This window comes from Bombyx mori, chromosome 14, assembly GCF_030269925.1.
Source record: "Bombyx mori chromosome 14, ASM3026992v2".
In the NCBI taxonomy this organism is placed as follows: domain Eukaryota; kingdom Metazoa; phylum Arthropoda; class Insecta; order Lepidoptera; family Bombycidae; genus Bombyx; species Bombyx mori.
The window spans coordinates 5,266,210-5,281,723 of NC_085120.1; the positions used below are offsets into that span (position 1 = coordinate 5,266,210).

At 36.4% G+C, this 15,514-nt stretch overlaps 2 protein-coding genes across 3 annotated transcripts in view; one reads left to right on the forward strand and one right to left on the reverse strand.

The window, feature by feature from the left end:
* LOC101746132 (carbonic anhydrase-related protein 10) overlaps positions 1 to 15,514 on the reverse strand; it is a 141,600-nt gene that overhangs the window by 65,538 nt on the left and 60,548 nt on the right. The window lies entirely within an intron of this gene.
* On the forward strand, positions 4,333 to 9,729 carry LOC110386211 (fibrohexamerin). Its single transcript, XM_038015293.2, has 5 exons — positions 4,333 to 4,423; positions 5,600 to 5,813; positions 7,226 to 7,365; positions 8,299 to 8,427; positions 8,629 to 9,729. The coding sequence occupies exons 1-5, from the start codon at positions 4,333 to 4,335 to the stop codon at positions 8,760 to 8,762; spliced, it is 708 nt and encodes a 235-aa protein (XP_037871221.1). The 3' UTR covers positions 8,763 to 9,729.

Here is a 15,514-nt window from a genome sequence, read left to right on the forward strand (position 1 = left end):
TCACTCATCTAAGAAATAAAAACAAATAAAACCCGCAAATAACACCCGCCTCCGTGAACGGTTCTGTTACACCCTGTATATGCTAGATTAAGCATACTAATGATGAAACTCGTCTTCCTTGAACTTAACTCTGAAAACTTTAGATAAAATAACAAAGAAGAACAATCAAACTCTGAAGTCGTCGTGGCGGTGTAGATGTAAATATCAGTTCTTGTATTTTATTGAATAAATAAATAAATAAATATTTACTAACAATCACGCCACGTTAACTGGTCCCGTGATAAGTTCATAAAGAACTTGTGTTACAGGTACCAGATAACGGATATAAATGCCGGATACCAGATAACGGATAATTTTTATTATACACATACATATATTTAATATACATCCATAACCCTGGAAAATACATTTATATTTATCATACAAATATCTTCCCTTGGCGGGATTTGAACCCGCGACCCCCTTGTGTAGTGACCATGTCACTTACCCACTACACCAGACGGCCGTTAAATGGCCGTGAAATGGCTTTCGTCTGCGATATTTAATCATCCGGTCATTAGAGTTTACTAGAAATAGGTAGGAAATATATTATTATATTGTGTGCGTTTCTTTTTATTTATCAATTACGATACATTTGTCAAAAGTATTTGCACACAATTGGATTACCCGCTGTAGAGTTTCTACCCGATCCTGTGGACCGAATGGTAAGCAGCCGACGTCGCCCTAAATACGTCATCGATGTGACTATACCGGTGTTCAAATTACCACCAGTTTCACAGCAAAATTAGAATTAGAGTTAGAACTTATGTATCAAGGTAGTTGGCAGCATTTAAGTTGTAGATGTCTATGGACTCCGGTAACTTAACACCAGGTGGATCGTGATCTCGTCCACCTATATAGGCAATAAAAAATATATACCACTGAGTGATTAAAAATTGTTACATAAATAACATACGCTGAGAAATATAGCAACGGTAGACTTTGTACCACACTAGTGGCTGGGCATATATTAAGCCCCATGGGTAGCTACTATTCCATTCAGCCTATCTCTGTAGCAAAGAAGTTCGGATTAGATGTACCTAGGAAAAATATAAGTTCATAGTAACTCTATAGAATTATCTAAGATCTTCTAGATATTAATACATTAGCTAAACAACTAAAATATGCAGCTTAAACTGATTATTTTAGTGCTACAGACAACAAGTGTTTATGAGTAAACGTGAAACTACCATATAATTTTATTTGTCGTATTTTTATGATAAGCTCGCCCGTGAAAGCACCACCGCCTAGTTCTGCCGTCGTGCAATCATGCGTTGGTGTTGAAAAGCTAGACAGCAACTATCGCATTGTACCATCATGTTGTGATGTCTGTGAGCTATATCTATTGGTAATCACTCACTAGATGGGCCGCGACTTCGTTAATTTATCTAACCCGATAAATAAATAAATTTTTGTACGTGCGTATCATTGAATTCCTCCTATTTTGGCCTACTTATAGGCCAGTAGCCTTGAAGGGTTGTTTTGGCTTCAGCTTGACCGGTGGGTGAGCTCAGGAGATCTAGTCAGAATGGATTTACCAACATTTGCCCTAGCAAGAGCATTGCTTCGCTGAATCTTTCACCAGATTGGAATCGTGGCACACTGAGAAGATTCTGTGAGAGATATAGTGGGTTGTCTACGTCGAACTCTTGGAATGCCTAAAAGATCAAGAGTGGCTCGAGAGGATACAAAAAATAAGGTGTGATGGCGGTTACTCACCTGTCCTGGGTCGGAGTTTTATTTATTTATTTTTTGTCCGTGTAGGCATACGAGAATACGGCCCACCTGATGGTGAGTGGTTACCGTCGCCCATGGACTTCAGCCAGAGCAAATACACTGCCTACCGTTAAGTACTCTCCACAAGCCTCGTTTGAAGAAGGATATGTCATAGCGCTCGAGAAACACCGTGGGGGGGAGATCATTCCAAAGCTGAATGGTACGTGGCAAGAAAGATCTCTGGAAGCACACTGTGGATGAACGCAGTAGGTCCTGGTAGTATGGATGAATTCTACTCCGGTGGCGAGCGATGCGATGCGATCTGGGTCTGGGTCGATAAGAGGGGTTATCTTGTCGTGATGCCTACTCCAAGCGCACGGACGCTGTCTTCAGATACTTACGTATCAATACAAAAGTTCTAGTAAATTAAACGTCGTCGTGGCCTAAAAAATAAGACGTCCGGTGCACTCGTGTTGAAGCGACGCACCGGTGTTCGAATCCCAGGCGGGTACCAATTTTTCTAATGAAATACGTACTCAACAAATGTTCACGATTGACTACCACGGTGAAGAAATAACATCGTGTAATAAAAATAAGCAATAAAAAATTATAATTTAAGATTTAACTCTCCTAAAAAAATTCACTATTTCTGAATCTTATAGAATTACAATTTAATCCGTTAGTAAACAGGTTTATAGTTTTTTTTTTAAGGGACGTCAGCATTTGCGTAATTACTTTAATATTTAAACAAATGTCGTTAAATAGTAATTATTCCACTTAGTTATTTATTGTGTAATTCTTTTAATTTGTTTCGGTATAGCTATTTTTATTAAGCGAGCGAATTGTTTTTATACACTGCTTATTCAGTTGTTCAAATCTGATAGTATGCAAAAACACTTTTAGAGCAACTGCGTCAGTATGACAATTAATGTAATTGCAACTGACTACATAATGTCATCATTGCGATTATTGTTATGGTCTTCATGCACATTTTTTAATATTTTATTTTTATGAACACTAAACCATTTAAATTGCTTTTTTTTCAGTCACGACAGGAAACTATTAAGATAAGAAGTGTATGAGTATGAGAACATAATATATTAGTAATTTTATTCGTGGATTTGTACACGTGCGCAGACTTAAGGCCCCATAAGGACTTGTGGGTGATGGGAGAGATGTCCTCCGCACTAAAACTTCACTCTCTCTCCTTTGCCTTTTCGTGAGTTCTGACTCATGCGAGGTTCGGACGTGGGTTATTGAGTGATAGATAGGAGGTTTTAGTTCGACTCCGACAGTACCGCTCCAGTCACTCAGCCACTTTTGGATATTGATCGAAGGAAGCAGACTGCTTTATTTTAAATCTACCCTAAGTACTTGATTATTTATATATAACGTCATGCGACGAAAATGACGCACTCTTCTGAGTATTTATTTTTTACGGTTAGGCGTATTATTAACGATACTAAGGGTTCCGATTTGCTCACTGACTTGCGACTCGTGTTTCATTGTCCGGGTAAGAAAATATCAGGGAAGAAGAAAGTCACTGGAATCAATAGTTTTGACAAATGTGTAATAAAAGATGTAATCATGATTACCACATAGCAAAAAAGCACACTCCCTACCGTAGAAAGGCTTCGTAAACATTTGAAAGAAGATATAAATTTTAATGGCTCGAAACGAAACTTTCGACGAATTATGAAAGAGTAAGGTAGAGGAAGGAGGTTCAGATGGAGAAAAAAAAACTGGAAGCTGTTAATTGAAAAAAGTAACATTCGATTACTACAGATCGAACATCTTCAAAATAATTCAATATAGGCAAGAAGGAAGATATCGGATAAGCTATCGGAGCTTACTCCGATGAGTCCTATGTCGACTCATCACGATAATAGCGACTTGGATGATGAAAACAGTGACGATGATGATGACGATGGTCAAGATTATGATAACGAAGAAACAATGACAAATACCATCTCCGCTTCAGCTGAACCAAGCACCAGCTATAATTTTGACCTAATGTAAGGAATGTCCATTTTACCCCAAGATTAAATTATTACAATTATTTGTATTTGTTGTGGATGTTCTAAAAAAGATATAAATACATAAGTATTATGTTGTTTTTAACAGCTTAACAACATTATGAGGCAGAGTAAATAATTTTTTTGCACCTAAGTGTACAATGCGCGAACTTTCTCCCACTACGTCAACTAATGCTCAAGAAGTTTGCCGGGTATTGTGCTGAAGCGATTATTATGGATTAATGAACGTGAAAGTGTACGTATATTTTTGTCTTGAGACCATTGAAATGCCTTAAATTTTCTCAGACTAAAATGACGTAGGTTCATAACTGATCATTTTGAGATGTGCGCTTCAAGTTTTAACTATACTGTTAAGCCTATGAAGGCGGATTACTTCTCCGCAGAAATAAGTACGTAATAAAAAGAAATACGACTCGCCCTTAACACGATAAATATGTTTAAACGTGACTGACGAATGTCAACTGTTTTCTTTTCATTATAATAATAATAACTTTAGTATTTATATGAAAAAGTTTTTCGAGAAAACGTGTATTTCTCAAAAATGAAGTATAAGTTGTGCCTGTTTCTTTCATCGCTCCTGAATTTGATAGCAGCAAAGACTGCACCTTGCGAAGAGCTGGACCCAGCCGATGGTATGCAAATATAATTACTTTAATCGAGAATGACGCTTTTTCTTAAGAATTATCATTAAATTGGTTCGACTGCTGTATGGATTATCTATCTATCTATATATAAAAAAATGAATTGTTGTTCGTTAGTCTCGCTAAAACTCGAGAACGGCTGGACCGATTTGGTTAATTTTGGTCTTAAATTATCTGTGTAAGTCCAGAGAAGGTTTAAAAGGTAGATACATATGAAAATGCTCGGAATTAAATAAAAATAACAATTTGTTTTCCCTTTGATGTGTCCCCCGTCGGACGGATTCCTTTTGTTTGTTTTAAGTTTATTCTATATAAAAGCTTAGGTCTTTTGTTCATCGATTGAGGCACTACGAAGTCTGCCGGGTCAGCTAGTTTAAAATAAAATGAAACTAACGTTTCTCTATGTAATGTTAATGTTATGTGGTATAAAGGTGGGATACAGAAGATATACCTAGAGCTAAAATTCGCAACAAAGTTCGTACCTTCCTATTTTAAGGGTACCTTTTTCACCATATTTCAAGGCCAGCGAAGGTATTCGTTAAGAATAATCTGTCCGTGAACTGCGCTAAAACAAAAAAAACTATGGCTGATTTCTTGTATGAAGTCTTTTTTCTTATTGCTTAGTCATCCACCCATGTGGACGAGCTTACAGCCCATCTGATGTTAAGTGGTTACCGGAGCTCATAGACATCTACAACGTAAATTTCGCCGCCCACCTTGAAAAATGAGTTTTAAGGTCTCACTTTTAACAGTACAACGTCTGCCTCACCCTTCAAACCGAAATGCATTACTGCTTTACTGCAGAAATAGGTAGGGCGGTGGTACCTACCCGTGCGGACTCACAAGGCGTCCTACTACCAGTAATTACGCAAATTATAATTTTGCGGGTTAGATTTTTATTACACGATGTTATTCCTTCATCGTGCAAGTCAATCGTGATCATTTGTTAAGTACGTATTTCATTTGAAAAATTGGTACCCGCCTGCGGGATTCGAACATCGCTGCATGGCTACATACGAATGCACCGGACGTCTTATCCTTTTGGCCACGAGGATTTTAATATTTACAGGGCGCACTGTGCACATTATAACTATTATGCTTCGAATGCGTTATGTTGGTGACTACACTTTCTATAGTTAAAATATAAGCTTATTTCAATATTTTCAGACCCCAAGAACATAGTGAGGCCGTGTCCGAATTTCGGCTTGGACTGCATACGAGAATACTTCTCGAAAAATTCTCAATGTCAAATAGTTTACGGACCAGTGCCGGATCCGCTGTATTACGGTCATTACAAAGTGGATATCCCGAATTCAAATGTAACTTTAGACTTCAGTGATGTAAATGTTGGAGGGCTCAATGGCAATATTGTTGAGTTTTAGTAAGTATGTTTCAGTAAGTCCACGATGCTTTGTATGGAACGTGATTTTTATTCCAGGCTTTAAAAAAATTATGAGTATATAATAATGTGTTTTTAGAAGTAAAGAAATAATGAAAGAAATTTTTTTCTTAGAGCAGAACGCATTGAGTGAGTTCGCGTTAAAAAATCAGTTTAATGCAATGTGCTGTATATAAAGAAAGAAAGAAAGAAAGAAAGAAAGAAAGAAAGAAAGAAAGAAAGAAAGAAAGAAAGAAATCATTTATTCGCCAAGCATAGTGAAAATGAGTTATTACATAAATTAAAAGCAGCGTGTATGCTTTGTCATTATTTGACATGCAAATTTTAGTGCAGTGCATAGTTATAATATTATATAATTTACCATTCATTCATCCATAATTCAACTAATAATTAAAAATCCATTTATTTTCAATGTCATCCCAGAAAGAAAGAAGATAAAGATTTTACCGATCATCGTTCTCGTCGAACCCGTCGCTTGCGACGAAGGCTCGGTGACTAAACTAACCCACAGACACAGCCCACTGAGTTTCTCGCCGGATCTTCTCAGTGGGTCGCGTTGCTGATCCGGTGGTAGATTCTGCGAAGCACTGCTCTTACTTGTTTCTTTCAGTTATCTTCAAACGTATTAGATGTCCTGATTTAAGATACTCAGTTATTATTCTGTGTGTCAATGTATATTTCGAGGGGGAAAGGCTTAATTTAATGTTTAAAATTTTGAAACTAATCATAACAAAAAAAACTTCCAGCCATTTAAATGGAGTAAGCTTAATAGGAGTTCAATTAAAAATATCGAACTGTGGATGTTAATATTAAATAAAATGTACCTTTAATTACAAAGATAAGGTCGCGTATTAAGTGAAATGTCGCTTAAGCCTTTCACCCCTCGATATATGTTTAAGAAAAGAAAAACTCACGAGCTGAAGTCGCCGTGGCCTAACGGATAAGACGTCCGGTGCATTCGTATTGAGCGATGCACCGGTGTTCGAATCTCAGGCGGGTACCAATTTTTCTAATGAAATACGTACCCAACAAATGTTCACGATTGATTTCCACGGTGAAGGAATAACATCGTGTAATAAAAATGAAACCCGCAAAATTATAATTTGCGTAATTACTGGTGGTAGGACCTCTTGTGAGTCCGCACGGGTGGGTACCACCACCCTGCCTATTTCTACCGTGAAGCAGTAATGCGTTTCGGTTTGAAGGGTGGGGCAGCCGTTGTAACTATACGTGAGACCTTAGAACTTATATCTCAAGGTGGATGGCGCATTTACGTTGTGGATGTCTATGGAATCCAGTAACCACTTAACACCAGGTGGGCTGTGAGCTCGTCCAATCATCTAAGCAATAAAAAAAAAAAATCTTTCAAATTTTAATAAACAACATTTTTTTAGTATCAATACAGAAACTCAAAAGCTAGTTCTTGCAATAGAAACACCGTCCTTGAGATTATATACAGAAGATGCACTTTTCCAATACAACAGGAAGGCTAAGGAGCCAATTGAAAGAAGCGACTATTTGGAAGTTAAATACGGTAAATTCTAATTTATCTCCGCCTCTATAGATCGTGCAAAATAACTTTCAAAACGAAGGTGTTTTTTTTCATCGCCATCTACATCTCACAGCACCTTATTATGGGATATATTATTATACTGAATAGGACTGGTATGATGCAGTACTCTTTTTTTTTATTTTTTTTTTATTGCCCTTGTAGGCAGACGAGCATACGGCCCACCTGATGGTGAGTGGTTACCGTCGCCCATGGACTTCAGCAATGCCAGGGGCAGAGCCAAGCCGCTGCCTACCGCTTAATACTCTCCACAAGACTCGTGTCTTCGCTAGTGACAGCGCATTAGTTCTGGTGCTAGGACATCCCTGAACGTATGATTGCATTTCTTGTTAAACTGGTGTTGTTTTACTGGTGGTAGGATCTCTTGTGAGTCCGCACGGTGAGGTACCACCACCCGGCCTATTTCTGCCGTGAAACAGTCATGCGTTTCGGTTTGAAGGCTGGGGCAACCGTTGTAACTATACTGAGACCTTAGAACTTATGTCTATGGGCTCCAGTAAACACTTAACACCAGATGGACTGTGAGCTCGTCTACCTATTGAAACAATAAAAAAAGAAAGAAAAAGAAGATAATAACATATGGCTAAAAACTTTTGGAGCCGTGACCGCACACTGGAAGACGTTGCGTGAGTAAGACTCACTGTGGGAGTTCACTGGATGCGGGCATCGCAGGATTGGTCATAATGGCGAACTTTGGGGGCGACCTTTGTCCAGTAGTCGACGTCCATAGGCTGATTCTGATAATGATCTGCCCTCTACAGCTCATTTAACATATGTTTTACTGTTATAAACGAAATGATTTGTTTCAAAATCAATGCCGCTATTTGGACAGTTTTTATCTATTTATTTAACACTTTAGTTTTGTTGTTTGTTCTTATATTTTAATAACTGTTTCAGGAAGGGTAACCTTTACAGCCGTGTTTCACAGGCTCCACAATCTAGACTTGAGCAGCGCTGATGTTAACTCATACGTCGAGAACGCCAGCCCGCAATTTGAATTAGGGCCTTGTATCGATCCTAGTTCAGGTAACGATTCTACTAGATGGCGTAGCTTTAAGTATTTACTTATAATAGAGCATTACAAGTATGATTAAATTTTGCCACAATTTTACATTAAAATCAAAGACAGAAAAGAAGTGTGGCGGAAACTCATCATCTTAGGATTTCATTACAAAACATTAAATTTATAAATCGTTTGAAGCTTTAAAAGAATGGTTTTTTTTTCAGACACTGAAGCACAAAATGAGTTCCGAAAGTTGATGTCAAGTTTTCGGGATGACCTTCGTGAATTGTTTTCTTTACAAGGACAAATATTCATGACCAGTTACATACAATATAACATTTGTGACTTTGGATGTTGAATAAAATACTTATCATTCGATTTACAATTAGCATTTATAATAGGAGCATCGTCAAAATAGCTTTTGTTAGCGATGCGTTAAATATAAATTTGGAGCTGTGATTGGTATATTTGGTGTATGTTTGTTTGTGTGGTGAATTCGTTTTGTTAAAAGAAGTTAGCAAATTTTTAGCTTAGTTTTAAATTAACAAGATTTGTAAGAGGGAGTGCGCGGGGTTCAACGAGAGGTGAGGGGGCCTCGGATTGGTGACCTGAGGCGAACGAAGTCAGTGCTGTGACCAAACCAACGAACGCCGCGCGCTTCCTAACCGCTAAAGTTTTTGTCATCCGACGCCACTATAGGAAATAAATATTTTTCTCACAAAAAAGCCTCTGTTAGTGCATTCCACGAACCTACGAACCAACATAAATTACAGCTTTGAAATTAAATATGATAAAAGAAATAATGTCAAATGAAATTACACAGAAATATCTAAGAGTCTAGCAAGTTTGACCATGTCCATCTGTGTTAATTCGGGATATACGGTTTGGGATCGAAATTTTTATTATACATAAAATAATTCGTTAAATAATAATAATCTGAATGAGCAATATTATTGCACAGATGTATGAATACAAAAATCCTTGTCTCGATTTTATATTACGTCGCCTTCAAAATAAGAACAATGTTGAAGGTTTATTTAGATCTACTGTCACTTCCTGTAATGTCTAATCACTATCTGTAATGTTTAATCTCTAATCTGTAGTTTCATTGTTAGTCATGTATGTAGTCATACATGAGATTTTATAGTTTTATCTATACAACATTTTTTATTAATAAATGCTAATTATTTCGAATATTATATTGAAAACAGCGTTTTAATTTTTCAACTATTTCAGGTCTCAAGTTGGATTCGTGTTTAATTTACATGTATTTTGAAATATTTTGATTTTCCTTGGACGGCTATTTAATATAAACTGTTATCTCAGAACACACTGTTTTTTTACTAAAACAATTATAATGAAAACCGAATTTAATTAAAATACATCAATTAAATTCACATAAATCCACACTGGTGGTAGGACCTCTTGTGAGTCCGCACGGGTAGGTACCACCGCCCTGTCTATTTCTGCCGTGAAGCAGTAATGCGTTTCGGTTTGAAGGGTGGGGCAGCCGTTGTAACTATACTGAGACCTTAGAACTTATATATCTCAAGGTGGGTGGCGCATTTACGTTGTAGATGTCTATGGGCTCCAGTAACCACTTAACACCAGGTGGGCTGTGAGCTCGTCCACACATCTAAGCAATAAAAAATAATAATAATAATAATTTGATACTAGCTACTAATTTTGGGGGTGAAGGATATAAAATGCTATTTGCCGGAGTTGGCGCAGTGTCACCAACTAGTCGTTAGTAGTCAATCTCTAGTAGTAGTACACAATATCTGATCAATTCAATCTGGACTAGTATTATCTGTTAATTAATAGAGAATGTTCTTGACTTCACCAATGATATATTATAACAGACATCCAAAAGTTATATAGTTATTTCTAATTTTCTTGTGAGTTTTATTAATATATTTTATGTTCCTGTTGCGACTTCAATATATAACAAAAAATCATTTTTATTTCAATATATTATTATTGTTTTTTAATGATGTGCTATTAATTATCGGAAAAGGTATCGGTTAGAAATTAACACGAATATAAAGGTTGACGTTACTTGATTCGTTAAAATAATAAATCAATAAATAATAAAAACAATATACTTGTGTTTCATTATACTTCATGTACCAAAGCACGCTCTCTTGAAAACATTCACTTGACTATCTACGAATACCAAGAAAAGGTCACTATCTATGGCTGACAGAAATAAATATTTATTTATTTTAATACCCTTAGACCAAAAATCACTATGAAGCTTCGCTGAAATTAAGTTAAAATAGAGATTGAGCTCTTACTAAATTAATTAATTAAATTTTAATATCTTTCCGATTTGTCCGAATCCCATTAATCTCAAAGTTCCGTTTCAGTTCGGTTCCGACATTATAACTAACGCCATCTGTCGGCTATAGTACTTACATGATACCTGCATTGCGATTCTACTAGATGGCGTAGCTTAAGCCCTATATATGTTTGGATGGAATTTATTACTGTAAGCTTCACTGTGACTATCGCTAATGAAAAACATCAACTTCTGAAAATACTCACGCGATACCTACTGCCTGTTGATTGTACTATGGCAGAAAATCTCTCGGGAGTATTAAAACAGCTATACTAAGTTTCGTTACAATTGGATTAACTACTTCTAAAATTAGTATGTTGTTTTTTATCATGATTGAACCTTCTTAATCAAAGTTCATACTCAGCCTACTTATTGGATTATCTAATTGAACTTTTGCAGGTTATGCTTTTTTTACCTAGTGTTAAACGACAATCTGGGGGCCATCTGGCACTATACAACGTAATTGCGCCACCTACCTTGAGGCACAAGCTCTGAAGTCTCATTTTTTAATATGCTATACGCTACGGTGTTTTTTAAGATAATAAATTATCAAAAGGACATTCCTTCAACTCATATTTGTCAATAAAATATTTAAAACTATTGACATCACGAGCCCCACGATTTTTTTTTACAATAAATTTGTTTTCTATTTTTTACTTGGATTTTCTATGAAAGCGTGTTTTTTAAACTAAAATTTATGTTCCATTTTTTCTTTGATTTTCTTGTGACCTCCTCGGCTAGAAACCTAGAGGAATACCCAAGTCAAGGTGGAAAGGTGTAGTGTTTAGCAGTAGTAGACTAGAAGGACAAAAGGGAATGCAATATTGCTGACGAGGATGTCGAAAACAGAGCGAAGTGGAGGGAGTGGAATAAGGAGAGCTGACCCTACCACAATGTAGGGTTAAATAAATTGCTGAGAAAGAGAGAAATAGTGTTTGATTTTCTATAAAAGCGTATTTTTTTGCTTTAATAAGTTTTTTTTTTAATAAGTTGGAAGAGAACTGAAAGAAACAAGTTCTCATAACTCACCGAAAATCCGCTCGGCTCCACTTAAAACTGTATAGATTCTGGACGAAACAGAATCAAAATATACAATAATAAAATATAAAATGAAGACGAGCTAATAATACATCCATCGAAGTGGGTCGCGGAATTCGCGTTATGATGTTTTATTTAATTTTTTATTTTTTTTATTGCATAAATGGGTGGACGAGCTCACAGCCCACCTGGTGTTGAGTGGTTACCGGACATTAACAACGTAAATGCCGCCACCCACCATGAGATATGAGTTCTCAGTATAGTTACAACGGCTGGCCCACCTTTCAAACCGAAACGCATTACTGCTTCATGGCAGAAATAGGCAGGGCGGTGGTGGTATTTACCCGTGCGGACTCGAAAGACGCCCTACCACCACACAATATATCACAAAGTTTAAGCAATACAAGATGGAAATATGTATTTTTTATTAACAGTGCACAATGAAAATAATATTTGCATAAATGCATGTCGGTGTTAGCTTACATTATGCAGATGTTTGCAGACGCGCACATAGATTGTTTTTACGCTACCGTGCGTAAGAGGTGTGCATCTCTGGTAAGCAAAGTGAGGGCCAGCTCCAACAGTATCCTGAGCATGATCGCAAGCAGGCTGGACTGTGCATACATGGGTCGCTGTGGTGCCATCTCCCATGGGATGTTACGACAGTAATTCATTGTGATGTAAATATAACTGCTAACATAGGTGTAAGTCTTACTAAAAATTTGTATGAGTCATGGTTACTTGAAATAAAAACATTATTATTATTATTATTATGCTAAGTACGTATTTTCTTTGCAAAAAAATGTACCTGCCTGCGTGATTCGAACACCGATACAATCGCATTTCATGATCGCTCTCAACCTATTTACGATACGAATATGTATCTTTGAAATCTGCAAGAACATAATTGAAAAGGGTGGTAATATAATAACGTTCTTTACGGAAATTCACTTGGCACTGAAATCTGACAACTATTTTCATGGTGTGTTAGTTCAGCGATTCAATTGTAAAAAATATAAATTTTTTTAATTGTGCGTCTAAGTTTAGTGACAAATTACCTTTTGTTCGAATAATAAATATACAAAAAAAATAATGAAATTATATCGACGTCAAAGAATTTAATATTTTTTTTTGGAAATATTAAACATTCACAGAATTTTGAATTTAGAATGTTTGTTTTTTTATATTATTTTTAATCAGTAAGAGCAAACAATAGATCAAAGCCAAGAAAAAACCGATACATAAAAACTTTTTTTTAAAGCCTTCACGAAGATGTTAATAAAACGGACGCTATTTATGTATATTTTTAAGCGACTTGGTTTTGAGTTAGTTTTCTCTTGGCTCATGTTTGTAGTTCTAGAAAATCTTTAAGCTGATTAAACAAATACCTGATGGTCTGCTAGCGCAACCCTTCAGGTAGCATTATTATTTTAACTAGAGGTCCCGCATTAGTCGAAATTCGATTATAATTAATTGGAATTGTAAGTTTGTACACTATTATGATTGTATTTTATACTTCTATAATCACAAATTTCACCAAGACTACACTATAAAAAATATTAATAGACAAACCATATTCTATTCTCAGTTTGACAACACACGTCAAGAACAAAAGTTTGACAATAAATAGTATGCATGCGTGTGTGCTTCAAATACATGGTATGTAGTGTGTGTATTGTTTTCTTTATTGATTTAGTGTATCTTTTATGTATTATTTAAAAAAAAAATTAGCATTGTGCACTTCTTCTCTATATTCTCTATAGGTGTGGAAAATTTCATACTCCTCCGCCCGCGCAATTTTCGTAAAAAGGGATACAAAGTTTTTGCTTCACGTATTAATATATAGATTGCTATTCAAACAATTAATTATTATCATTCAACGAGTCTATCGATTGTTTTAATGGAAATAAGCTTATAATATATTCTATTTGTTATTGTAATGACGTTGCTCGTTACTTGCAGTAATTGTAAATTATTATTTTTTTTAAATTTAATACACTTGTTTTTCTTATAGTATTTATTTAGTTGTTCAAAGTTAATTTTCCTCTAAATCATGTTTAGAACAATATGCGATGTCATTTATTGTCACAAACAATAACTATCGTACTATAATTTTAGGGTTCGAACAAATATGTATCGGTTACTAGTACTTAAAAGTTAAAGAGAAGATCTTCCATAAGGCGGGTGAATATCCCGGCTAAACTACTACTTAAGAGTTAACGATAAAGAGAAGATCTTACACAAGGCGGGTGAATTTTCCCGGCAGACCGTCGGTTCGAATAATAATGTTCAAAACTTGTATATATGCTAGCTTATCTTGAAAATGTCGTTAGCGAGAAACATCTGTCATATATCTTGTGTTCTGCGATAACCCGCTACAACTACAACTTGAAATCTCAATTGCATTTACTGAGGACTGTGCCACTCTTCAAGATAGAACGAATTACTGCTTCGCTCTAGGTCCAGTCAGGATGGTGATATATGAGGCCGTCAGCGCAAAAGTGGCCTAGCCCACAATTTATCATAATCATGTTTCATATTTATTGTCTTCCCCCGCACTATTCAACTTATACATGAATAGTCTGATCGGTGAGCTCAGTGGCAGCGGAGTCGGCTGTTCCATAGATTTTAGAATAACATCAGCTACGCCGACGATATGGTGTTACTGAGCCCATCGGTAGGGGGGCTCAGAAAGTTACTCACTATATGTGAGAAATATGTTATGACTCATGGCCTCAGGTACAATGTTAAAAAGCGAAATCCTAATGTTCAAATCTAGGAACAAAGATTATATATTACCTCCCATCGCGTTACATGGTACCCCATTAAATAGGGTAACCGGATATAAGTACCTGGGGTATTGTGATAGCATGTCTGATGAATTGGACATTAAGAGGGAGCGTAGGACTTTGGCTGTGAGAGCTAACATGCTCACCCGCAGATTCGCACGGTGTAAGGATGAAGTCAAGCACACAATATTTAGGGCAGTCCTTTTACACCTGCAGGCTGAGGACTGAGTACACTCAAAAGGCGTTTGGAGCCCTGCGCGTCCAATACAACAACGGCTTCAGGGCACTGATGGGACTGTCTCGGTACTGTAGCGCGTCGACGATGTTCGCGGAGGCTCACATAGATGGCTTTCACGCGATCATTCGTAAGCGTGTGGCCTTCGCGTGGTGCCGGCTCCGGGACAGCCCGAACAGCCTCCTGACCGCGATAGGGAGTCGCTATTGCTGCCCTAAATAAATAAAATGAACTGCTTTTTTTAAGAAAGATTTTGTATTATTAACACTTTATATGGAATTTAATTCTGAAATAAAAATTTATTATTATTATGTGTATTGCAATTTATTTAAAATATAATAAATTTGGATGCAAAACCGGCCTATCCCTAGTTTCACCCATAGATAACAGATGGCTTGGTAAACATTATATAAGCGCGTATTATTTTTTTGCCTACTCAAATTCATTTAAACTTAAACCTCATTGCTCCATAATAATTATGGTAAGCTTAGGCCACTTTTACGCTGATAGCCTCATATATAAGTCCGGGCACACAATACGCCATACCGGTAAGTCAGTCTCAAGCACTTCAAGAAAAATAGCCGTAATTTCTTTGTGAAGGCAAAAAGAACACGAAGCAATTAAAAAATATTGAATGTGGCTACACCTTTAGCTATGACAATATAATTAAAATAATACAAGTATTGAACAATTAGCAGTTTTATTTA

Bases quoted from the DNA above. Each gene is read 5' to 3' on its own strand.
- LOC110386211 (XM_038015293.2), top strand. From the start codon at position 4,333: ATGAAGTATAAGTTGTGCCTGTTTCTTTCATCGCTCCTGAATTTGATA. The intron at 5,814-7,225 runs GTAAGTATGTTT...ACATTTTTTTAG, and splicing joins GGCAATATTGTTGAGTTTTA to TATCAATACAGAAACTCAAA. The intron at 8,428-8,628 runs GTAACGATTCTA...TTTTTTTTTCAG, and splicing joins TTGTATCGATCCTAGTTCAG to ACACTGAAGCACAAAATGAG.